The sequence below is a fragment of the Zea mays genome, chromosome 1 (genome assembly GCF_902167145.1).
Source record: "Zea mays cultivar B73 chromosome 1, Zm-B73-REFERENCE-NAM-5.0, whole genome shotgun sequence".
Lineage (NCBI taxonomy): Eukaryota > Viridiplantae > Streptophyta > Magnoliopsida > Poales > Poaceae > Zea > Zea mays.
The window spans coordinates 160,140,426-160,166,616 of record NC_050096.1 but is presented as its reverse complement, the minus strand read 5'-3'; the positions used below and the strand labels follow the sequence as shown (position 1 = coordinate 160,166,616).

At 45.1% G+C, this 26,191-nt stretch overlaps 1 protein-coding gene across 1 annotated transcript; it reads left to right on the top strand.

Moving 5' to 3' along the window:
- The first annotated feature begins 22,656 nt into the window (after nucleotides 1–22,656).
- LOC100281556 (lectin-like receptor kinase 7) lies at nucleotides 22,657–25,132 on the top strand. Its single transcript, NM_001154475.2, has one exon. The coding sequence runs from the start codon at nucleotides 22,800–22,802 to the stop codon at nucleotides 24,870–24,872; it is 2,073 nt and encodes a 690-aa protein (NP_001147947.1). The 5' UTR covers nucleotides 22,657–22,799; the 3' UTR covers nucleotides 24,873–25,132.
- The last annotated feature ends 1,059 nt before the right edge of the window (nucleotides 25,133–26,191 follow it).

Below are 26,191 nucleotides of genomic sequence, written 5' to 3'. Positions count from 1 at the left end.
GTGACGGAGGGCGCATCGGAGTCGGAGGTCGATGTTGATGAAGTGTCGGTCTCGTAGTAGACCACCTTCCTCATCCTCTTGTGCTTGTCGCCTTTCCGATGCGGCTTGTGGGAAGAAGATTTTTCCTTCTTCTCTTTGTGGTGAGAAGAAGATTTCTTCTCCTTCCCTTTGTTGGAGGAGCTCTTCTTCTTCTCCCTCCTTTTGGTGCGGGACTCTTCCGATGAAGTGCTCCCGTAGCTTGTAGTGGGCTTTTCGCCGGTCTCCATCTCCTTCTTGGCGTGATCTCCCGACATCACTTCGAGCGGTTAGGCTCTAATGAAGCACCGGCTCTGATACCAATTGATAGTCGCCTAGAGGGGGGGGGGTGAATAGGGCGAAACTGAAATTTAGAAAAATAATCACAACTACAAGCCGGGTTAGCGTTAGAAATATAAACGAGTCCGCGAGAGAGGGCGCAAAACAAATCGCAAGCAAATAAGGAGAGTGACACGCGGATTTGTTTTACCGAGGTTCGGTTCTCGCAAACCTACTCCCCGTTGAGGAGGCCACAAAGGCCGGGTCTCTTTCAACCCTTCCCTCTCTCAAACGGTCCCTCGGACCGAGTGAGCTTTCCTTCTTCTCAATCAACCGGGAACAAAACTTCCCCGCAAGGGCCACCACACAATCGGTGCCTCTTGCCTCGGTTACAATCGAGTGTTGATCACAAGAGCACAAGAGAAAGAAAGAATGCAATCCAAGCGCAAGAGCTCAAAAGAACACGGCAAATCTCTCTCGCTAGTCACTAAAGGCTTGAGTGGAATTGGAGAGGATTTGATCTCTTTGTATGTGTCTAGAATTGAATGCCTAGCTCTTGTAAGTGGTTGGAAGTTGGAAAACTTGGATGCAATGAATGGTGGGGTGGTTGGGGTATTTATAGCCCCAACCACCAAATGTGGCCGTTGCTGGGAGCTCTCTGTTCGATGGCGCACCGGACAGTCCGGTGCACACCGGACAGTCCGGTGCCCCCTGCCACGTCATCGTTGCCGTTGGATTCTGACCGTTGGAGCTCTGACATGTGGCCCCGCCTGGATGTCCGGTGTACACCGGACATGAACTGTTCATTGTCCGGTGCATCGGTATGGGCGCGCCTGCCGACAGCGCGCGCAGAGCGCGCATTAAATGCGCTTGCAGGTGACCGTTGGCGCGGAAGTAGCCGTTGCTCCGTGGTTCACCGGACAGTCCGGTGCACACCGGACAGTCCGGTGAATTTTAGCGGAGCGGCTGCCGCGCGAACCCGAGGCTGGCGAGTTCCGGAGGCCGCGGTTCGTTGGCGCACCGGACATGTCCGGTGCACACCGGACAGTCCGGTGAATTATAGCGCGCCGGCCTCCGCGAATTCCCGAGGGCGAAGGGTTGAAGTCGAAGTCTACGGGCGCACCGGACACTGTCCGGTGCACACCGGACAGTCCGGTGCCTCCAGCCAGAGGTGCCCTCGGTTGCCTTATTGCTCCTTTGTTGAATCCAACACTTGGTCTTTTTATTGGCTAGATGTGAACCTTTTGCACCTGTATAACTTATACACTAGAGCAAACTAGTCAGTCCAATATTTGTGTTGGGCAATTCAACCACCAAAATTATTTAGGAACTAGGTGTAAGCCTAATTCCCTTTCATATACAGGTGTCAAAAGTTCACACTTAGCCAATAAAAAGACCAAGTATTGGGTTCAACAAAAGAGCAAAGGGATAACCGAAGGCACCTCTGGTCTGGCGCACCGGACTGTCCGGTGCACTAGAGGACTCCAAGTCAAACTCGTCTCCTTCGGGAAAATCCGGAGGCGCTCCGCTATAATTCACCGGACTGTCCGGTGTACACCGGACAGTGTCCGGTGCTCCAAGGAAGAGCGGCTCTGGAACTCGCCAGCTTCGGGAATTCGCAACGGATAGTCCGCTATAATTCACCGGACATGTCCGGTGTACACCGGATTGTCTGGTGTGACATCGAAGCAACGGATACTTCGGCGCCAACGGCCACCTGCAGCACATTAAATGCGCGTCAGCGCGCACAGAAGTCAGGCACGCCCATACTGGCGCACCGGACACTCTACAGTACATGTCCGGTGCGTCACCGGACATCCAGGCGGGCCCAAAAGACAGAGCTCCAACGGTCGGAACCCAACGGCTTTGGTGACGTGGCTGGCGCACCGGACATGTCCGGTGTGCACCGGACTGTCCGGTGCACCATACGACAGTCAGCCCCACCAAACGGCTAGTTTGGTGGTTGGGGCTATAAATACCCCCAACCACCCCACATTCAAGACATCCAAGTTTTCATACTTCCAACCACTTACAAGAGCTAGGCATTCAATTCTAGACACACTCAAGAGATCAAATCCTCTCCCAAATTCAACACAAAGCTTTAGTGACTAGTGAGAGAGATTTGCTTGTGTTCTTTCGAGCTCTTGCGCTTGGATTGCTTTCTTCTTTCTTGATTCTTTATTGCGATCAAACTCACTTGTAATTGAGGCAAGAGACACCAATCTTGTGGTGGTCCTTGTAGGAACTTTGTGTTCCAAGTGATTGAGAAGAGAAAGCTCACTTGGTCCGAGGGACCGTTTGAGAGAGGGAAAGGGTTGAAAGAGACCCGGTCTTCGTGACCACCTCAACGGGGAGTAGGTTTGCAAGAACCGAACCTCGGTAAAACAAATCCACGTGTCACACCTCTTATTTGCTTGCGATTTGTTTTACACCCTCTCTCGCGGACTTGATTATATTTCTAACGCTAACCCGGCTTGTAGTTGTGATTATTTTTTGAGAATTTCAGTTTTGCCCTATTCACCCCCCTCTAGGCGACTATTATCGGAGCCGGTGCTTCATTAGAGCCTAACCGCTCGAAGTAATGTCGGGAGAACTCGCCAAGAGGGAGATGGAGACCGGCGACAAGCCCGCTACAAGCCACGGGTCGACTTCATCGGAAGAGTCCCGCAACAAGAGGAAGGAGAAGAAAAACTCCTCCAACAAAGGGAAGGGGAAGGAGAAGAAATCCTCCTCCCACAAGTCGGATCGGAGAGGCGACAAACACAAAAGGATGAGGAAAGTGGTCTACTACGAGACCGACTCTTCATCACCATCGACCTCCGACTCCGATGCACCGTCCGTTACTTCTAAGCGCCAAGAGCGCAAGAAGTATAGTAAGATTCGTCTACGTTATCCCCATATTTCAAAACGTACTCCTTTGCTCTCCGTTCCATTAGGCAAACCACCGGTTTTTGACGGTGAAGATTATAATATGTGGAGTGACAAAATGAGGCATCATCTAACCTCACTCCACACAAGCATATGGAATGTTGTTGAGTTTGGTGTACAGGTACCATCCGTAGGGGATGAAGACTACGACTCGGACGAGGCGGCCCAAATTCACCACTTTAACTCCCAAGCCACTACTATACTCCTCACCTCTCTAAGTCGAGAGGAGTATAATAAGGTGCAAGGGTTAAAAAGTGCGAAGGAAATTTGGGACGTACTCAAGACCGCGCACGAAGGATACGAGGTGACAAAGATCACCAAGCGGGAAACGATCGAGGGGGAGCTCGGTCGCTTCATGCTTCATCAAGGGGAGGATCCACAAGCTATGTACAACCGCTTGAAGACCTTGGTGAACCAAGTGCGCAACCTCGGGAGCGAAAAATGGGATGACCATGAGATGGTCAAGGTTATTCTTAGATCCCTCGTATTTCTTAACTCTACACAAGTTCAATTAATTCGAGGTGATCCTAGATATAAGCTAATGTCTCCCGAGGAAGTCATAGGAAAATTTGTGAGCTTTGAGCTAATGATTAAAGGCTCAAAGAAAATCATCGAGCAAGGCATCTCCTCCACACCCGAAGCACAACCGGTCGCATTCAAGGCAACAGAGGAGAAGAAGGAGGTGTCTACATCAAGTAGACAACCCATCGACGCTTCCAAGCTCGACAACGAGGAGATGACACTCATCATCAAGAGTTTCCGTCAAATCCTCAAGCAAAGGAGGGGGAAAGACTACAATTCCCGCTCCAAAAAAGTTTGCTACAAATGTGGTAAGCCCGGTCATTTTATTGCTTAATGTCCACTATCTAGTGACAGTGACAGGGGCGACGATAAGAAGGGCAAGAGAAGAGAAAAGAAGAGGTACCTCAAGAAGAAGGGCGGCGATGCCCATGTTTGCCGGGAGTGGGACTCGGACGAGAGCTCCACCGAGTCCTCCGACGACGAGGACGCCGCCAACATCGCCGTCACCAAGGGACTTCTCTTCCCCAACGTCGGCCACAAGTGCCTCATGGCAAAGGACGGCAAAAGGAAGAAGGTTAAATCAAAATCCTCCACTAAATATGAATCTTCTAGTGATGATAATGCTAGTGATGAGGAAGATAATTTGCGTACCCTTTTTGCCAACCTTAACACGGAACAAAAGGAAAAGTTAAATGAATTAATTAGTGCCATTCATGAGAAGGATGACCTTTTGGATTCCCAAGAGGACTTCCTAATTAAAGAAAATAAGAAGCATGTTAAGGTTAAAAATGCTTATGCTCTAGAGGTAGAAAAATGTGAGAAATTAACTAGTGAGCTAAGCACATGCCATGACACTATTGCCAACCTTAGAAATGAAAATGCCAAATTAATTGCTAAGGTTGATTCTCATGTTTGTAATATTTCAACTTCCAATCCTAGAGATGATAATGTTGATCTACTTGCTAGGATTGATGAGTTGAATGTTTCTCTTGTTAGCCTTAGGATTGAAAATGAGAAATTATTTGCTAAGGCTAAAGATCTTGATGTTTGCAATATTACTATTTCTAACCTTAGAAGTGAAAATGATATATTACATGCTAAGGTTGTAGAATTAAAATCTTGCAAACCCTCTACATCTACCGTTGAGCACACTTCTATTTGTACTAGATGTAGAGATGTTGATATTAATGCTATTCATGATCACATGTCTTTAATTAAACAACAAAATGATCATATAGCAAAATTAGATGCTAAAATTGCCGAGCATAACTTAGAGAATGAAAAATTTAAATTTGCTCGTAGTATGCTTTATAATGGGAGACGCCCTGGCATCAAGGATGACATTGGCTTCCAAAGGGGAGACAATGTCAAACTTAGTGCCCCTCCTAAAAGATTGTCTAATTTTGTTAAGGGCAAGGATCCCATGCCTTAGGACAACGAGGGTTACATTTTGTACCCTGCAGGTTATCCTGAGAGCAAGATTAGGAGAATTCACTCTAGGAAGTCTCACTCTGGCCCAAATCATGCTTTTATGTATAAGGGTGAGACATCTAGTTCTAGGCAACCAACCCGTGCTAAGTTGCCTAAGAAGAGAACTCCTAATGCATCAAATGATCATGACATTTCATTCAAAACTTTTGATGCATCATATGTTTTAACTAACAAATCCGGCAAGGTAGTTGCCAAGTTTGTTGGGGGCAAACACAAGGGCTCCAAGACTTGTGTTTGGGTACCCAAAGTTCTTGTTTCTAATGCCAAAGGACCCAAAACCGTTTGGGTACCTAAAGTCAAGAACTAAACTTGTTTTGTAGGTTTATGCATCCGGGGGCTCAAGTTGGATCATCGATAGCGGGTGCACAAACCACATGACTGGGGAGAAGAAAATGTTCTCCTCCTACGAGAAAAACCAAGATCCCCAACGAGAGATCACATTCGGGGATGGAAACCAAGGTTTGGTCAAAGGATTGGGTAAAATTGCTATATCTCCTGACCATTCTATTTCCAATGTTTTTCTTGTAGATTCATTCGATTACAATTTGCTTTCTGTATCTCAATTATGCAAAATAGGTTACAACTGTCTTTTCACTGATGTAGGTGTCACTGTCTTTAGAAGAAGTGATGATTCAATAGCCTTTAAGGGTGTGTTAGAGGGTCAGCTATACTTAGTAGATTTTGATAGAGCTGGACTCGACACATGCTTAATTGCTAAGACTAACATGGGTTGGCTCTGGCACCGCCGACTAGCCCATGTTGGGATGAAGAATCTTCATAAGCTTCTAAAGGGAGAGCACATTTTAGGACTAACCAATGTTCATTTTGAGAAAGACAGGGTTTGTAGCGCATGCCAAGCAGGAAAGCAAGTTGGTGCCCATCATCCACACAAGAACATCATGACGACCGACAGGCCGCTTGAGCTACTCCACATGGATCTATTCGGCCCGATTGCTTACATAAGCATCGGCGGGAGTAAGTATTGTCTTGTAATAGTGGATGATTATTCTCGCTTCACTTGGGTATTCTTTTTGCAGGAAAAATCTCAAACCCAAGAAACCTTAAAGGGATTCTTGAGACGGGCTCAAAATGAGTTCATCTTAAGGATCAAGAAAATTAGAAGCGACAACGGGACGGAGTTCAAGAACTCTCAAATTGAAGGCTTCCTTGAGGAGGAGGGCATCAAGCATGAGTTCTCCTCTCCCTACACGCCACAACAAAATGGTGTAGTGGAGAGGAAGAATAGAACTCTATTGGACATGGCAAGAACCATGCTTGATGAGTACAAGACTTCGGATCGGTTTTGGGCCGAGGCGGTCAACACCGCCTGCTACGCCATCAACCGGTTATATCTACACCGAATCCTCAAGAAGACATCTTATGAACTCCTAACCGGTAAAAAGCCCAACATTTCATATTTTAGAGTCTTTGGTAGCAAATGCTTTATTCTTGTTAAAAGAGGTAGAAAATCTAAATTTGCTCCTAAAACTGTAGAAGGCTTTTTACTAGGATATGATTCAAGCACAAGGGCATATAGAGTCTTTAACAAGTCCTCCGGACAAGTTGAAGTTTCTTGTGACGTTGTGTTTGATGAGACTAATGACTCTCAAGCAGAGCAAGTTGATCTTGATGAGATAGGTGATGAAGAGGCTCCGTGCATCGCGCTAAGGAACATGCCCATTGGGGATGTGTGTCCTAAGGAATCCGAAGAGCCTCCAAATGCACAAGATCAACCATCCTCCTCCACGCAAGCATCTCCACCGACTCAAAATGAGGATGAGGCTCAGGTTGATGAAGGAGAAGATCACTCAAATGAGCCACCTCAGGATGACGACAATGATCAAGGGGGAGATGCAAATGATCAAGACAAGGAGGATGAAGAACAAAGGCCGCCACACCCAAGAGTCCACCAAGCAATCCAACGAGATCACCCCGTCGACACCATCCTCGGCGACATTAATAAGGGGGTAACCACTAGATCTCGTGTTGCACATTTTTGTGAGCATTACTCTTTTGTTTCCTCTATTGAGCCACACAGGGTAGAGGAAGCACTTCAAGATTCGGATTGGGTGGTGGCAATGCAAGAGGAGCTCAACAACTTCACTAGGAATGAGGTATGGCATCTAGTTCCACGTCCTAACCAAAATGTTGTAGGAACCAAGTGGGTCTTCCGCAACAAGCAAGATGAGCATGGTGTGGTGACAAGGAACAAAGCTCGACTTGTGGCCAAGGGATACTCCCAAGTCGAAGGTTTGGACTTCGGTGAAACCTATGCACCCGTAGCTAGGCTTGAGTCAATTCGTATATTATTGGCCTATGCTACTTACCATGGCTTTAAGCTTTATCAAATGGACGTGAAAAGTTCCTTCCTCAATGGACCAATCAAGGAAGAAGTCTATGTTGAGCAACCTCCTGGCTTTGAAGATAGTGAGTACCCTAACCATGTCTATAAACTCTCTAAGGCGCTTTATGGGCTCAAGCAAGCCCCAAGAGCATGGTATGAATGCCTTAGGGATTTCCTTATCACTAATGGATTCAAAGTCAGAAAGGCCGATCCTACTCTATTCACTAAAACTCTTGAAAATGACTTGTTTGTATGCCAAATTTATGTTGATGATATTATATTTGGGTCTACTAACAAGTCTACATGTGAAGAATTTAGTAGGATCATGACACAAAAGTTCGAGATGTCTATGATGGGGGAGTTGAAGTATTTCTTAGGATTTCAAGTGAAGCAACTCCAAGAAGGCACCTTCCTAAGCCAAACGAAGTACACTCAAGATATTCTAAGCAAGTTTGGAATGAAGGATGTCAAACCCATCAAAACACCCATGGGAACCAATGGGCATCTCGACCTCGACGAGGGAGGTAAATCCGTCGATCAAAAGGTATGTGATAATGGTTACAAATTATCAAAAGGTATGCGTGCAACTACTTTGGATGAGGCAAACCCTCAAGGACTATGGTTACAAATTAACCAAAGTTCCTCTTCTATGTGATAATGAGAGTGCAATCAAAATGGCGGATAATCCCGTCGAGCATAGCCGCACTAAACACATAGCCATTCAGTATCACTTTTTAAGGGATCACCAACAAAAGGGAGATATCGAGATTTCTTACATTAATACTAAAGATCAATTAGCCGATATCTTTACCAAGCCACTTGATGAACAAACTTTTAACAAACTTAGGCATGAGCTAAATATTCTTGATTCTAGGAACTTCTTTTGTTAATCTGCACACATAGTTAATTTATATACCTTTGATCATGTCTCTTTCATGTGCTATGACTAATGTGTTTTCAAGTGAATTTCAAACCAAGTCATAGGTATATTGAAAGGGAATTGGAGTCTTCGGCGAAGACAAAAGGCTTCCACTCCGCAACTCATCCTTCGCCGTCGCTCCACGCATCTCTCCATCTTTTGGGGGAAAGTCCAAAGCAAGAGGACTCCAACCTTGGTATAATCTTCACTCATCTATTATGACCAAAGGAGGAGGGAGTAATTAGTAGGGCTCTAATGATTCCGTTTTTGGCGATTCATGCCAAAGGGGGAGAGAGTAAGAGCCCAAAGCAAAAGGACCGCACCACCACCAATTTCAAAAATTTAGTTTTTCAAAGAGTATTTTCAAATTGGTATCTTACTTGTGATATAATTTCAAATTGGTATACCCTCTTCAAAATTAATATCAAAACCCTCTTGAACACTAAGAGGAGGATTTCATTAAGGGGGAGTTTTGTTTAGTCAAAGGAAAAGCATTTGAAACAGGGGGAGAAAATTTCAAATCTTGAAAATGCTTTGCAAAATCTTATTCATTTACCTTTGACTATCTGCAAAAGAACTTTGAAAAGGATTTACAAAAGAATTTGCAAAAATAAAACATGTGGTGCAAGCGTGGTCCAAAATGTTAAAAAAACAAAGAAACAATCCATGCATATCTTATGAGTAGTTATATTGGCTCAATTCCAAGCAACCTTTGCACTTACGTTATGCAAGCTAGTTCAATTATGTACTTCCATATTTTCTTTGGTTTGTGTTGGCATCAATCACCAAAAAGGTGGAGATTGAAAGGGAATTAGGCTTACACCTAGTCCCTAATTGATTTTGGTGGTTGAATTGCCCAACACAAATAATTGGACTAACTAGTTTGCTCTAGTGTATAAGTTATACAGGTGTCAAAAGTTCACACTTAGCCAATAAAAAGACCAAGTATTGGGTTCAACAAAAGAGCAAAGGGATAACCGAAGGCACCTCTGGTCTGGCGCACCATACTGTCCGGTGTGCCACCGGACAGTGTCCGGTGCACCAGAGGACTCCAAGTCAAACTCGTCTCCTTCGGGAAAATCCGGAGGCGCTCCGCTATAATTCACCGGACTGTCCAGTGTACACCGGACAGTGTCCGGTGCTCCAAGGAAGAGCGGCTCTGAAACTCGCCAGCTTCGGGAATTCGCAATGGCTAGTCCGCTATAATTCACCGGACATGTCCGGTGTACACCGGACTGTCCGGTGTGACATCGAAGCAACGGATACTTCGGCGCCAACGGCCACCTGCAGCACATTAAATGCGCGCCAGCGCGAGCAGAAGTCAGGCACGCCCATACTGGCGCACCGGACACTCTACAGTACATGTCTGGTGCGCCACCGGACATCCAGGCGGGCCCAGAAGACAGAGCTCCAACGGTCGGAACCCAACGGCTTTGGTGACGTGGCTGGCACACCGGACATGTCCGGTGTGCACCGGACTGTCCGGTGCACCATACGACAGTCAGCCCCACCAAACGGCTAGTTTGGTGGTTGGGGCTATAAATACCCCCAACCACCCCACATTCAAGACATCCAAGTTTTCATACTTCCAACCACTTACAAGAGCTAGGCATTCAATTCTAGACACACTCAAGAGATCAAATCCTCTCCCAAATTCCACACAAAGCTTTAGTGACTAGTGAGAGAGATTTGCTTGTGTTCTTTCGAGCACTTGCGCTTGGATTGCTTTCTTCTTTCTTGATTCTTTATTGCGATCAAACTCACTTGTAATTGAGGCAAGAGACACCAATCTTGTGGTGGTCCTTGTAGGAACTTTGTGTTCCAAGTGATTGAGAAGAGAAAGCTCACTCGGTCTGAGGGACCGTTTGAGAGAGGGAAAGGGTTGAAAGAGACCCGGTCTTCGTGACCACCTCAACGGGGAGTAGGTTTGCAAGAACCGAACCTTGGTAAAACAAATCCACGTGTCACACCTCTTATTTGCTTGCGATTTGTTTTACACCCTCTCTCGCGGACTTGATTATATTTCTAACGCTAACCCGACTTGTAGTTGTGATTATTTTTGAGAATTTCAGTTTCGCCCTATTCACCCCCCTCTAGGCGACTATCACCAAGCAAGAAGCCCTCGTCCACTCTAGGAGTAAACTTTGAGCTCTTGACTTTCTTATTAAGAATAAAGCACTTACAACCAAATACTCTAAAATAATCAACTTTAGGTTTGTTACCAGTGAGAAGCTCGTAGGCAGTCTTCTTGTAGATCTTGTGAAGATAAATGCGGTTGATTGCATGACAGGCGGTGTTGACCGCCTCTGCCCAAAAATTGTCAGGGGTCTTGTACTCATCCAACATGGTTCTAGCGGCTTCAATTAGAGTTTGGTTCTTCCTTTCCACAACACCATTTTGTTGTGGAGTGTAGGGAACCGAGAACTCATGTTTGATTCCTTCTTCGCCTAAGAATTCTTCGACACCTATGTTCTTGAATTCTGTCCCATTGTCACTTCTCACTTTCTTGATTTTAAGCTCAAACTCATTTTGAGCTCTTCTCATGAATTTCTTCAATGTTTCTTGAGTTTCACCTTTATCACTCAAAAAGAAAACCCAAGTGAAGCGAGAAAAATCATCAACAATAACTAGACCATACTTACTACCACCAATACTGATGTAAGCCACAGGTCCGAAGAGGTCCATGTGAAGAAGCTCCAAAGGCCTCTTGGTTGTGACCACGTTCTTTGATTGATGTGGAACGCCATGTTGCTTCCCCGCTTGACATGCACTGCATACCTTGTTTTTCTCAAACATGACATTCGTTAGTCCAATAATGTGATTATCCTTTTGAAGTTTGGCCAAGTTCCTCATGCCAACATGAGCTAGTCGGCGATGCCAAAGCCAACCCTTGTCGGATTTTGCCACTAAACAAGTCTCAGGCATCACTCTACTAGTTGTGAAATCAACAAGATAGAGTTGCCCTTCAAGCGACCTGTAAAAGCAACAGAGGAATCCTCCCTTCTAAGAATCTTCACATCAACATCAGTAAATAGGCAATTATATCCCATTCCACAAAGTTGTGAAATGGACATCAAGTTATAGCTTAATGAATCTACTAACAAAACATTTGAAAGTGATTGGTGGTCAGAGATAGGAATGTTACCAACACCAATCACTTCACTCTTGCCACTATCCCCAAACACAATTTCTTGTGTTTCTTGGGTTAGTTGCAAGGAGTGAAACATGTCTTTCTCCCCGGTCATGTGATTTGTACATCCACTGTCAAGCACCCAGCTTGACCCAACGGAGGAGTAGACCTCCAAAACAAATTTAGGCTATGCTTTTAGGTACCCAAATTGAATTGGGTCCTGCAGTGTTAGTTATAGCCTTGGGTACCCACACACTTCTTTTCATGACTTTTCTTTTAGTGTAGGCACCCACATATTTAAGAACTAGTTTCCCTGAATCCCAAGTCAACATATAATCACAAAGGTAAGAATGCGAAATGGGAGCTCTAAACTTTTCTCCACTTGTGGAGACCACATCCTTCATCTTGTCTTCTGTATAACTCAAGTTTACCTTTGCTTGAGTTGACTTATCATTTGAGGAATGAATCCACCCCAAGGCATCATATAGGGTGGTTCCCTCTATGAACTTGGGGGATCTCCATCCCTTATGCTCTATGCTAGGGTTTACCTTATGTGAGTTGTACCCAAGCCCCTTTCTCCCATTGTTGGGCTTTAAGGATTTGTACTTGGGTTCAACTTTTTTTAACCCATCATTGCTAGAGCATTTCTTCAAAATTTCTTTGACTTCAACCTGTGGGCTTTTCTTCCTTGCATGGTTAGTCAAACAACAAGAAGCATGGTATTTGACACAATGTTTGCAAATGGTATTATTTGAGGAGCTAGACTTAGATTTAATCGATAAAGATGAAACATTGATGTTTTTGCAATTTTCAAGTTGCACTTGAAGTTCTTGATTTTGGACAGTCAAGCTTAAGATGCTTGATTCAAGTGCATCCTTTTCATTTGCAAGATTAGCTATAGAGGTTTTCATATTAATTACTTCTTTTTCTTTATCCTCTATAGTTATCTTGACTAAAGATACTTCCTTAGTCAAGGCCGCAAGCATTTCATCTTTATTGAGTAGCAATTCTTGAAGCTCTAGGTTTCTCTCCTTTTCAAGGATGAGCAAGTCTTCTTGAGCATCAAGAGTTGCTTTTCTTTTATCTAGCTTCTCCATTAGTTTAGTAATTACATTGTAACCATTTAAACCAAATTCTTTAATCATCTTATTTTTCATTGCAAGTTGTTCTTCATCATCATTAATAAAGTCATCATTAAATAAATGTACCTTGTCTCCTTTTGCCATGAGGCAAGTTGGAGTGTAGGAGTTGTCTTGTAGGTTGGTGAAGAGTTGCGAGCTTGAAGTAGATTGGATGGCAACATTTGCCACCACTTCCTCTTCTTCGGAGCTAGAACTCTCTTCATCGGAGTTCCACTCTTCACCAATATGGGCTTGACCATATTTCTTCTTCTTGAAATATCCCTTGTTCTTGCCTCCCTTTTTGAACTTGTCCTTCTTGTATTCTTTCTTGGCTTCTTGTTCCTTCTTGTTAGGACAATCCGCTATGAAATGACCGGTTTGGCCACATTCATAGCATGCCCTCTTCTTTCCTTTCCTTTGAAACTTGTCATTTTTCCTTACAAATTTCTTGAATGTTTTGATGAACATAGTTGTGTCTTCATCACTTGAGCTATCTTCATCACTTGATGTCTCGACCACTTTCTTTGCCTTGTGGTCTTTATTCTTCTTGGGGGTGTCTTGTTCATTTGAGATCAAGGCATGAGAGTCTCTTGCCTTGATTGGGGCTTCTTCGGATTCATGTTGTTGAATTTTTGCAAATAATTGATGAGGCGTCATTTCCTCATAGTCATCACGATCCCTTATCATCCTTGCTAGACTCTTTTCCTTTTCTTTGTATGCTCTCATGAATAGTCTTGTGACCTTGGAGTCACTCCAATCTTCACTTCCAAGCACTCTTATTTTGTTTACTAACACCATCAACTGATCAAAGAGTGATTGAAGCGACTCACCCTTAGTCCAATCATATCTAGCAAGCTCACTCTCCAAAGCTTCAACTCTATGTCTCTTAGCTTTGGGATCTCCTTCATGTGACATTTTAAGAATATTCCAAATGTCACGGGCATCTTCTCTTCCTTGAACTTTCCGGTATTCTTCCGGACAAAGACTTCCTTTAATTATGCTCACCGCTTGAGCATTGCGGTGAACCTCTTGCATCATTTCCGGAGTCATCTCTTCTCCTTGGGCGGGCTTATACATACCTACATTAACAATCTCCCAAAGACTAGGATGCACACCGATTAAATGCGACTTCATCTTATCGGCCCACTCGTCATAGTTCAACTCACTAAGAGTTGGTAACTTTCCAAGTGGGGCGGAAGAGAAGTTGGGAATAAAATTTCTAGAGTAATCGAATTGAACTTTACTAAATGCGTTACCTTTGCTTTTGGTAGATGATCCTTCGGTGTTGAGACTTACCTTGCTCAACACCTTCGACACCAAAAGATCCACTAGGTCGTCATTGTATTCAAATTTTCCCTTACCTTTATCTTCTTCGGCCTTTCTTCTTGATTCTTTTTCTTCGGCCTTTTTCTTAGCATCTTCCTCTTTCATTTTGAGGAACATCTTCTCGACAATCTTCATGGCGAGGTCGAGGACCTTGGGGTCCACTTCCTCACCGGAAGATGTGACAGGGATTTCCTCGAGGAGAGGATCCACATGGTCCCGTTGAGTAGACATGATCGTTTCCTCACGCGGTTAAGCGTAAAACGAGGTACGAAGCTCTGATACCAATTGAAAGTAGCCTAGAGGGGGGGGGGTGAATACGCTAATCTGAAAATTTTCAAAACAAACTTCGAAAGATTGTTAAATACACAATTCGACTGGTGCACGCCGGTTCAACAGCTACGTGCGCAAGTTGAACCACTCTGAACCAATCCAACTGTTTTATAAACTTTAGACTGAAATCTACTTGAAAAAGTATTTCACGAGTTCTTTTGAGAAGTGAGGTATAGCTAAGTTAGGATGAAAAGATGAATATGTAAAGGCTATTTCACTTCTAGATATACTCTACGGAAAAATCTATATGTCAATCTTGCAAGTAAAAATATCTTAAGTTAAAGACAAGCAAGAATACAAGACACAAGATTTAATCCGAGGTTCGGCCACACCACAAAGGTGTCCTACTCCCCGTTGAGGAGCCCATAAAGGGTCGGGTCTTTTTCAACCCTAATCCTCCAAAAGCCGACCACAAAGGTCAAGGCAATCTCTTCTTATCTCAGCTCAAAGAGCAGGTGATACAAACTTCTTGGGGTCGTCCACAAATTTGGAGACTCCCAAGCAACCTCAAAAAATCTTGAAGCCTAGGGTTTCAAGAACACCAAGAAAGCACAAGAGGGGTTTGCACAAGCTCAAGTCTTTTAAAAGAGAGATGGGAGAGGAAAGCCAAATCGTGAGCACAAGCACAAACCTCACACCCAAGAGCTCCTCCAACAAGGTTGAATCTTGAGGAAGATTTAAGTGTGAGAGAGATGGGAGAAATGAGTGCTTTGTCTCAAGTTAGGTGAGCAATAAATGTGTAAGTGTCCAGCCGCATTGAAGAAGGGAGAGAGAGGGTTCTATTTATAGTCACGGCTCAAAAACTAGCCATTTGACCAGAAAACCCCGCAGAAAACCGGTTGAGCCGCCCCCTAGGGCGGTTGAACCGCCCCCTGACAGGTCAGCAGACTGTCTGCCAGTCTGACTGTCAGACTGACTGGCAGACTGACCTGCAGGCTGGTCAGACATGACAGGACCGGTTGAACCGCCCCCTGACAACCCCGGTGACCTGACTGCCAGTCTAACTAGCAGACTGCAGGTCAGAAGTCAAAGGGGTCAGAGACCAGTGGAACTGCCCCCCAGGACTAGTTCAGCTGGTCTAGACCAGAGAGTTTAGGAGAGAAAACCCCAGCTCAGCTGCCCGGGGACAAGTTCAGCTGGTGTATGGTCAAAGTGGTCCACAGCTGAAGTTGAAGTTCAGCTGGAGTTGAAAGCTCAACTCAGCTGAAGTCTAGCTCAGCTGAAAAGCTCAGCTGCAGCTGAAGAAGCTCAACTCAGCTGAAGTTAAGTTCAGCTGCAGTTGAAGAAGTTCAGCTGCTTTTCAGCAAGAACACTCTAGGTTTCTCAAACCTAACCATGGTCAACCAAATAATGTTAAAGTGATTTTTGGTTTTCAAAAATAGCTTTTGAATTTGGGGACTTGAGCTATAACAAACACCTTTACCTATGCGGAAAAGAATAAGGAAGAATTACATCATGCAACACAAGATTTTACATAAAATTTTATACGTCCGTTGCATGAAGTCCTTGATGCTTCCTTAAGTTCCTGTTTCTTTCTAATCATACATTGGGAACAAAAACTTTTAGTACCCTTATTTGTTTTGTCATTAAATCACCAAAACCCTCACTTGGGGTTGATTGCACTTACAATTAGTTGTGACTAAAATATGTTTTCCAATTAAAGTTTTTAAAGAAAAAGAGAGGCTTTGTTTCTAAAACAAATTTAGGGACAAATAATAGACTGAGTACCTTTCACCCATGAGTTACTTATTTATACCTTCTCTTGTTTAATGATTGGTGTATGCTTATTGAATGTTGTATATTTACTTTATTTTGCATGTGTGCTATTAGAAGACACTCCTATGGTAGAAAATCATGATCAGTTTGAAGAAGACCCTCAAGACTTTTGTGAGAAAGGCAAGTGGACATCTTTCCCTGTATTTCTATTTGATCCCAAATTGTCATGACAACTAAGTTTACGCTTTATTATATGCATAACCTTGACGGGATTACCTAATTAGCAATAACCAACCTTTACCAACCCATATCTTGATTAAACTTGGGCTTATTTCTTTGCTTAATAGTTGCTAATACTTTAACTTGGTTTAATGATGTCACTCCTTTTATGTTATCAATGTTCCAAGGATTAAGCTTGGATAATTAACAAGATCATGTGTGCTAAAATTGGAACATGGAGTGACCACCCAGGAAAACAGTGCAACCACGAGTGCCATCATGGCTCTGGCTTTGGCAACTAACTTAAAATGCTTAGTGCTTATTAACCTTACCTGAAATACATGGAAATGGGGAGTGGTCGATGATGGCAGCTCACGTTAACATGGGGACATAGTCTTGGCTAAACTACCTCACCTAGAGGGCCTCCACACCGACTTAGAACCTTTGAGGGTTGCTTTGTACTAAGTATGTTTTGTGAAAGCCTTATAGTAGATCCCTAGCCATTCACCTTGGAAGTGAATTGGGACACGTGAACCCAGGCTAGAAGGGATACATGGTATGTGGGTAAAGTTGTACCACCTCTCTAGAGTGTATAAATTGATATATCAATTGTGCTCACGGTTATGAGCAGCTTGGACCCTCACATGATAATTGAACTTGAAGATGGAGATTAAATCGTGATTCCTTTTGGATTCAAGTGGTTCACTTACGTGGTTTTGAGATGATGATTAATGATTATTATCAGTTGGGTTTTGGGAAATACTCACACTTAGTAAATAGATGTTGCTAATAAAAGTTTGACGACCTAAAATGCTAACCACATAAATTGCCAGCCTATCATTGCTAAGCTTTGTATCTTTCCCCCTCTTATTGAGCTCCCACCGTAAGTGTGCTCACCCTTGCTTACTTTTGATCAGACGAATGTGAAGAAGACATTGACGAATTCTAGATCGAGCGATGCGTCTGTCATCTTCCTATGGGAGATCACCCATGATAACTAATGTGCTGTGATGGAATAATGTTTAAGATAATTATGTCGTTTGAGTTGTAATAAAGTACTCTACTCTTATTTATGATTCGAGCATTGTCTTATAATATTTTACACTTGTGACGTCAACATATGTGTGAAAATGGATCCTGGCACACATATGCTATGCATTCGGTTTTGCACCTAAAACCGAGTGTGATAGTTTATCGTCCTTTGCTGGAGATAGTCATAAGAGCCCTTGTTGGAGATGGCCTAAGACGCAATGGTCGGGGCACACTTGCATGCATCAAAATGACATGTAATAGACATGTAATATGAAATGGATGACATGCTAGCATGTAGAGGCAACAGTGGATGCAGCAGTGTTGCCCTCTTCCAATACCTCTATCTAATAGCAATCTTCTCCCCCCTTGATCTAGGGTATTCTCTCTCCTCCTCCCTATTTTTTATACTCTAAATTATGAATTAAACACAAATTTGATATATATATATATACCGTTTTAGACTATGACAAATACATATGTAAAAAGATATAATTTTAAATATATTAGAAACACAATGTATTATGTATATGGAGATTCATTTATAGCTGATTTGGTGATAAGTGATCCCGAGGGGATCCATGGGGAGGAATCCCCTTGCTATTCAAATTTGAATAACAAGGAGATTACTCCCCACATGATCACCAAATTAGCCCATAGAGGGAATCGTTTCGGGATATGGGATTTAGGGGATGAAATCTTTTAGAGGGTAGAGAAAAAATAGGATATAAAAGAACTATATAGAGAAAACTGTTGTGGACAGTCTAAGATTCTTTATCACATGGTGCTTCATCTTTATCAGGTTGCGTTGCATGTCGATGTGCCTATCCTAACAGTGATTTTGAATATAGGTTGGCGTGGTGCCGGGACTTTGTTTGTCATTGTAATGGTCAAGTTCAGTGAGAGTGACGTGACACCCCCCCACACACACACACCCCGTATCACTGTCACTCGCTCATTCGTTAATTATTTAATAACGTCATCGCTGGCCAAGTCGAATTCCCTGTACAAAGAAGCTGGTGGTTAGAATCTAAGTGTTTGGTTCGCCTGCTGTGGAGAAAAGCTGTTGGTTAGAATCTAGGTGTTTGGATACGCAGATTCTGAGATTGCAGATTCTGATTGAAAAAAGGAAACACATATAAACACCGAACCAACAAAAGATCATTACATTAAGATTAGTAGAGTTCACCAGATAGTATTTACCTGCACAAACATAAATATGAACTTCAATACATATGCCACAAATTAATAACGAATGATACAAAAGTACAAGATAGTTATACCTTCTTCCACACCAAGTGTCAACTGCACAACGTGCACACACTGGGATCTGCTTCCTAATTAACAACATTTACATTAGTATGTATGAGCACCCCAACAGAAAGCCTAACTGCTGAGCAGAGGAATGGGTATTCGAGTCAAACACTGAGAATCTGAGGCGGCTGCAAGGAGACGCGGTCCGATGCCCGATACCGCAGTATCGTTGTAAGCGCGATTCTCACGAAAGCGCGGTCAGCAGAAGCTGACCCAGAAGCGGTGCGTTTGACATCCAAAAGCTGCTTCTAGCCACCAAAATCAGCCCAAAAGCTGAACCAAACAGGGGCCTTATCTACTCAGTGGAAGCCTCAGGACGCTGGTCACGCACTAGAGCGAACGTTGATAGTTCAACCACACACAAAAAAAAGTAACCGGATCTTGCACATCACCAGAATATTGTTTTTCCTTAATGTACCCACTGTCGGCAGCCCCATGCCCCCAAGAGAGTGTTCGGTGAGAGCTGCCATTGCAAGCATTCGGCAGGCAAGCAAACTGGGAAAGACACAGGCCGGTACTCCCGTACTGTACAACTGCCATACTGGCATGACCGCCACCGCCAGCCAGCGTGGCGAATTGAAGCGCCGCGTCCGCGTGCTGCAGCTTCGGATTCCCCCGGTCGTGATTGGTCAGCGCCAGCCACGGCCACGGTCTCGCACGCACGCCAGTTTTCGACGATATTTGGGGGTCAAACAGTTGGCGGTTTATAGCCGTCCTGTTCTGTTCTGGTTGACTTTTGCGGGTGCTTGCTTCGTGGCCGCCAGACTGGTCCATCTACAACGTAAGCTTTAGAGTTTTCCTGCAAGTTTTCCTTTCAGATTTGTCTTGTATTATATTCCTTATCGAATATTTATGGTTAGTTAGCTTATTTTTAAACTAAAATATAATGAATAAAAAGGAACGGAAGGATACAACACAAGCTCTTGGACTTTTCCTGCAGGTTCCCTTTTCAGATTGATGCAGAATAAGGTGAACAAAAACAATAGTAAAAAATCGATTAAGGGTCTATTTGGAAGCATTTGAGAGTAGGTGCTCCACCATGGACTAACTATAGGGTACGACTAAGACTATCTCTAGCAGATCCTATATATCATCATCTATCTCATTCTCTATTTCAAACTTTATTTTACAAACAGTATATCTACAGTTACACATCCCTGGTTTTACACTAGCCAACGAAGACAGTCTTAGGCCATAGTCCAATAAGGGTCCTAAAGGGTCCTCTACCTTAAATTTTAGAAAACAAAGCCGTTCTCTACGCACTCAACAACGTTATCTAGACTATCCTCTAAATTTAGGCAAAATATTATGAATCCTCCGTATTAAGAGTTTCTCTCTCTCCTCTCCTCTATCTATTTTAATACTTTAAACAACATATTTAGAAAAAAATAAAATATGCACAATACATTCCAGAGTATGGAAAATACGTACGCATAAAAATTAAAAATAAAATATGTCTCTAGGTATTTATGTATAGAGGACGAGATATAGAGGATGCTCCCGGAGAGAAAAAAAGTTATAGAAAAGGTAATCTTTTAGAGGAGACTATAAAGGACGAGATATAAAGGATGTTGTTGGATGATGAATATAGAAGACGTTGCTGCAGACGATTCAGTGAGAGATCTGAAGATCTAACAAACGGTTCAGTGAGAGATCTACCAGGCGTTCCTCTCTCTCTCCTCGAGGCGCGCAGCAGCGGCGGTTCCCGAGGGGCACGGCGGCGGCGGCTCCCCCCAAGCGCGCGACAGCTGCGGTTCCCAAGGAGCGCGCGCGGTGGCGGCCTCGGGAGGCTTGAGCGGCGGTGGCGGTGGCCAGAGGCGTGCTTGGGCAGTGACACCCCCCAATGTGCACGTGACGGCGAGGCCCTCCTACCTCCAGCTATTAATTCTTCAAGCTCCGACGAGTCGAACGCCACTGTGAAAACGTGGATCATCTGCCGATGAACTCCTCTGATATGGTAGCTTTGGCGCATCCTCCTCCGACGACCTCATCTGATCCATGTTTATGCATTCCGTGATATTTTTATGTCGATCACTGCAATTTTTATGCATTCCATTTGAGAATTTTATGATGATGAATATGTCGTCTCTCACGTGGCTTTGGTATTTCTATAGGAATGACATTTGCGCTACATCTGCCATTATTTTATGCGCAAGCTTGCTGATTTTATGATCATAAATACAACACATCTGAGTTATCAACATCTCTGACTTTGTCTCGGTTTTTACGGTCAAAACAATGTTATTTACGCTAAAAGTTGTAGGATTTTACGCAAATCTTAGGGTGCGCCACAAACATCACGTATGCATATTTTCCGCGTGCACAATGAAAAAGAAACCCCTTAATTTATGGTATATGTAACTGCCATAAAAAATCAAATCTCATAATCAACTCCTCTAATCAAATCACATAATCAACTCCTGAAATCAAATCTCTTCATTTATGGTGGATGAATGGACGTGGTGGATGTTGGTTGGGATTGAATCAACATTACGCTCTATCTAACACTATTTTATGCTTAAACTTTAGGAGTTTTACTATCATAAATACAACGTATCAAAGTTGTCAACGTCTCTCACGTTGGTTCAGTATTCACGATCAAAACCGATGAGTTTTACGCTAAAAACTGAAGCATTTTACGCTCAAACTGGTGTGCGTCCACCAGTGTACCACATGCATATTTTTTGTGAGCATAGTGAAAAAAGAAGTCACATGGTTTATGGTGTATGTGACTACCATAAAAATCAAATTCCCGATCGACTCAACTAATTAAATCCCCTAATCAACTCACCCAATCAAATCCCTTGATTTATGGTGGTCGCATGGATGCGAGAGTTGTTGTTGGGAGTGAGTCAACATATACGCTATATCTGACACTATTTACACTCTAGCGTGAGAATTTTTACGCTTAAATCTGGGTTGCACCCACACAGTGTCCCACATGCACAACAATTTTCGGATCTGCCATAATTTTGGACCTACCATAATTTTCGGATTTGAAACAACACCTACCATAAAAATCGAAAATCGCATGTATATCTGGTGGGTGTTGACTGTACCTTACATAAAAATAGGACCCTGCATGCGAGGTGACGGAAACATGATTTTATGCTTTGTCGGATACTATTTTATGCTCAAACGTGATGATTTTTACACTAGAAAACAAGGTATCACGCATAAAACTGTTATAAAAACAGATCCCTAAAATAGCGCACCCACATGATCTGGACGTGGGATGTGGGGTAGTGGGGCCATACGGGGCGTGGGTCGTGGAGGAGGGAGCCGACCAGACCATATATATAAACATGGGGTGGTGGGGCCATACGGGCGTGGGTCGTAGGGAGGGCACCGACCAGGGCTTGCTATTTAAACATGATGGTCATGGGTCCGTTAGGCTCGTCGGGCCACAGGCCGACCCGACACTAGAAACAACCTAACACATTGTGCATGTGTCTTATCCGTGGCCCACGGGCCAGCACGACATGACCTGTAGATTGAACTAGGTCGGGCTACGCCTGTTCCAATTCGTGTCGGGCCTCGGCAGGCTTAGCTCGGGCCTGACTAGGCGACCTATTTTGGACATATCTCCGGGCCACCTAGTCTATAGCCTGTGGTTTAATCCATATGTTTCTATTTATATTTGTTGTTTTTAGATTGAAATGTATCGAAAGAATAATAAATTTATAAGCTAGCTCGGGGACGTGATTAGATTCTAGATCCATCCTTTCTTACATACATATTTTAAATAAAAAATATGGCGCCTCTGCCTCGTCGCCCTCCAAGCATTTCAACATACGAGGCAAAAACTCTGCTGGTTTAGGGTGAAAAGCAATATTTCAGGTAATTGAAAATGAGCAAAACCAAAAGTGAGGTAGTAGTACAAGCTTAGCTATTAATAATAACCTCGTGTTACTATCTGTCCAGTGCCATTAATAATAACTTTATGTTGTTGGTGAGCCGCAGTGAGGCAATCAAAGCCACTTCCAGTCTCAGAGTCAGACCCACCACTCCTCTCCCTTTCTTCCTCTACCTACAAAGCCACCAGTCCACCTCCTCCTACTCCATTCATGGTTCATCTCCATCCCCATTAATTCCTCCCCTCACTCCATCACTCCCATGTCAAGCTCCAGGAAACCCAAGACTCCCATCCTCCTCTTCTTCCTCTTCCTTCTCGCCAGCCTCGCCTTCTCCCAAGAGTTCACCTACAAGGGCTTCAGCGCCAGTGGCCGCGGCGGGAGCCCGAACCTGAACCTGAACGGCACGTCGGCAACCGAGATCTTGCCCAGCGGCATCCTCCGCCTCACCAACGAGACGTCCCGGCTCTTCGGACACGCCTTCTACCCGACCCCGCTGCGCTTCCTGGACCAGAAGAACGGCACCGCCGTGTCCTTCTCCACGCAGTTCGCCTTTACCGTGGTGCCCGAGTTCCCGACGCTCGGCGGCCACGGCTTCGCGTTCGTCGTCGCGCCCGACCCGCGCATGTCCGGTGCGCTGCCCAGCCAGTACCTGGGCCTACTCAGCGCCGCCGACGTCGGCAACGCCACCAACCACCTCTTCGCCATCGAGTTCGACACCGTGCAGGACTTCGAGTTCGACGACGTCAACGGCAACCACGTCGGCGTCGACCTCAACAGCCTCATCTCCAACGCGTCCGCCAAGGCCGACCCTTTGAACCTCAAGTCCGGGGACACCACCGCCTGGGTCGACTACGACGGCGCCGCCAGGTTGCTTAACGTCTCCATCGCCAACGGCACGTTGGGGAAGCCCACCACGCCGCTCATCTCCTTCCGCGTCGACCTCTCTGGGATCTTCCGCGAGCAGATGTACGTCGGCTTCTCGGCGTCCACGGGAGTCCTCGCGAGCTCGCACTACCTCAGGGGTTGGAGCTTTCGCCTCGGCGCCGGCGCCGCGCCGGCGCTGGATCTCTCGTCCCTGCCGTCGCTGCCCCAGCTCAAGAGCTCCAAGAACCGGACCTCGCTCATCCTCGCCGTCGCGTTCTCGGCGTTCGTGGCGCTCGTCGTGCTCGCCGGCGCCGGCGCGTACGGTGCGTACCGGTACAAGAACCGCGACATCATCGAGCCGTGGGAGCTGGACTACGGCCCGCATCGGTTCAAGTACGCCGAACTCCGCCGCGCGACGCGCGGGTTCCGCGAGCGCGAGGTGCTCGGATCCGGCGGTTTCGGCAAGGTGTACCGCGGCGTGCTCCGGAAATCCGGCGAGACCGTGGCCGTGAAGCGCGTGAACCACGAGTCCCGGCAGGGCCTCCGCGAGTTCGTGGCGGAGATCGCGTCTATCGGCCGGCTCCGCCACCGCAACCTGGTCCAGCTCCAGGGCTGGTGCCGCCGCCGCGGCGACCTTCTCCTCGTCTACGACTACATGCCCAACGGCAGCCTGGACCGCCACCTCTTCGGCGACCACCTCAAAGCGTCGCGCCTGACCTGGCCGGTCCGCTACCGCATCCTCCGCGACGTCGCGTCGGCGCTGCTGTACCTGCACGAGGGATGGGAGAGCGTCGTCCTCCACCGCGACGTCAAGGCCAGCAACGTGCTCCTCGACGCCGACATGTCGGCGCGGCTCGGCGACTTCGGTCTCGCCAAGCTCCACGAGCGCGGGACCAACCCGAGCACGACGCGCGTGGTGGGCACCCTGGGGTACCTGGCTCCCGAGCTGACGCGGACGGGGAAGGCCACGACGGCTGCCGACGTGTTCGCGTTCGGTGCCCTGGTGCTGGAGGTGGTGGCCGGGCGGCATCCCATAGAGCCCCGCGCGCCGCCCGAGGAGCTGGTGCTGGCCGAGTGGGCGTGGGAGCGGTACGCGGCGGGGGAGGTGGAGAAGGTGGTGGACGCCCGGCTCGCCGGCGCGTACGACTTCGCGGAGGCCGCCGCGGCCGTGAAGGTGGGGCTGTGGTGCTCGCACCCGGCGCCGGCGACGCGGCCCACCATGCGGGAGGTGGCGAGGTACCTTGACGGCGGGGATGCCAGCGAGGTGCCGGAGCCTCCTCCCCCGCCTCCCATGCCGCCGGCATACTCTGGCGAGGTCGGGTTCGACGATTTCGTGCACTCGTACCCGTCGTCGTCGTTCGAGCGCGCCGCCGCAGCTGGCGGCGGCTGGGACGGCGGGACCCAGATGTCGGTCGCCACGTTCCCCTTCTCGTCTCTGTCCATGCGGTCATCTCACGTCAGCACGTGATGCATCGAAATTCCTGGGCCCGCTTGCCAGTAAGATGACGACTTCGTCAAACATAATAGTGTGACCTTGGAGCTAACTTGTTTATATCTGAGCTGTCTATTCTTTTACTGCACTCAGTAACGGCAAATGGCTGAGTGACAGTTGGTAGCCTCTTATTTAATCTTTTTCTTTGGAGTTTTTGAGGAGTGTTTGGTTCGAAATTAAGTATATGTAAAATCGAATTTTGAAGGGTAAGGATAAGTATTAAATATAGTCTAATTACAACACTAACTATATGATTAACAAATGTTTATGGTAGAATTACATGAGCGAATCATGGACTAATTAGATTTAATAGATTCGTCTTAGGTTTAATAGATCGTTTTTGTCGTTTAGTTTTTATCTATATAATTAGTTTTATAATTAAACTATAATTAATATTTCAAAATAACATCTAAATATTTGATATGATAGGGACTAAAATTTAGCTTGAAGAACCAAATAACCCCTTTAGAAAAGCAGTTCAATTTTGGGCAAAAGAGTCAAATACATATGTGGTCTCCTAAGCTCAAAATCAAAATGTTTTGGTACACTTTGTAATACAGGATTGGCAAGGAATAGAAAAAACATAAAAATATAGTTGAACGACACTTGCAATCATTCACATAGGATAATTTCCTAAAGAATTTTAATCATCTAAATTTTTTTCACTTTTCTTTTGTTTTAAGGCTAGCTTGATAACTCTATTTTCCTAAGTGATACATTTTTCTAAAAAAAATTAGTTTATTTTTTATTGAAAAAATAGAAATCTTTTGAAAGAAATGAAGTTAGCAAACTAACACTTAAACGGGCCCTTCATGATTCGTGGAATGGAATGCCAGCGTGTAAAGTTTGCAGATCGAAGGAATTTTGGCATATGGCTGCATCATATTCAAAAAGATCGGCGTGTAGTAGCCAATGCCACTGATGAATGACTAGTCATGTCTCTACCAAACACATTTCTCTCAAGTCTGAACTTGACTAAAAAAAGAGGAGAAAACAATGATAGTACGTATAAAAATCTGAATCGCTTTAGGAGCCACGTTGTTTTCGAACCATCTATATTTTCTCCGTACAATTAATTCTTGCTGGTTATTAAGTTCGATTAGATTTACAGAATAGTGCTTAGAGCATCTCCAAAAGACTCTTTATTTTTGACTATCTATTTGACTTTTTATTTGTCTCTCTATAAATATTAAACTCTATATAACATCTCATTGCAACAGACTCTTGATCATGCAAGTTAGCTTGACCAGCGAGAGTTATTAGTTAAATTTAGCTAGTGAATAAGTTAATTTAGA

Coding starts and splice junctions, on each gene's coding strand:
- LOC100281556 (NM_001154475.2), top strand. CDS start 22,800: ATGTCAAGCTCCAGGAAACCCAAGACTCCCATCCTCCTCTTCTTCCTC.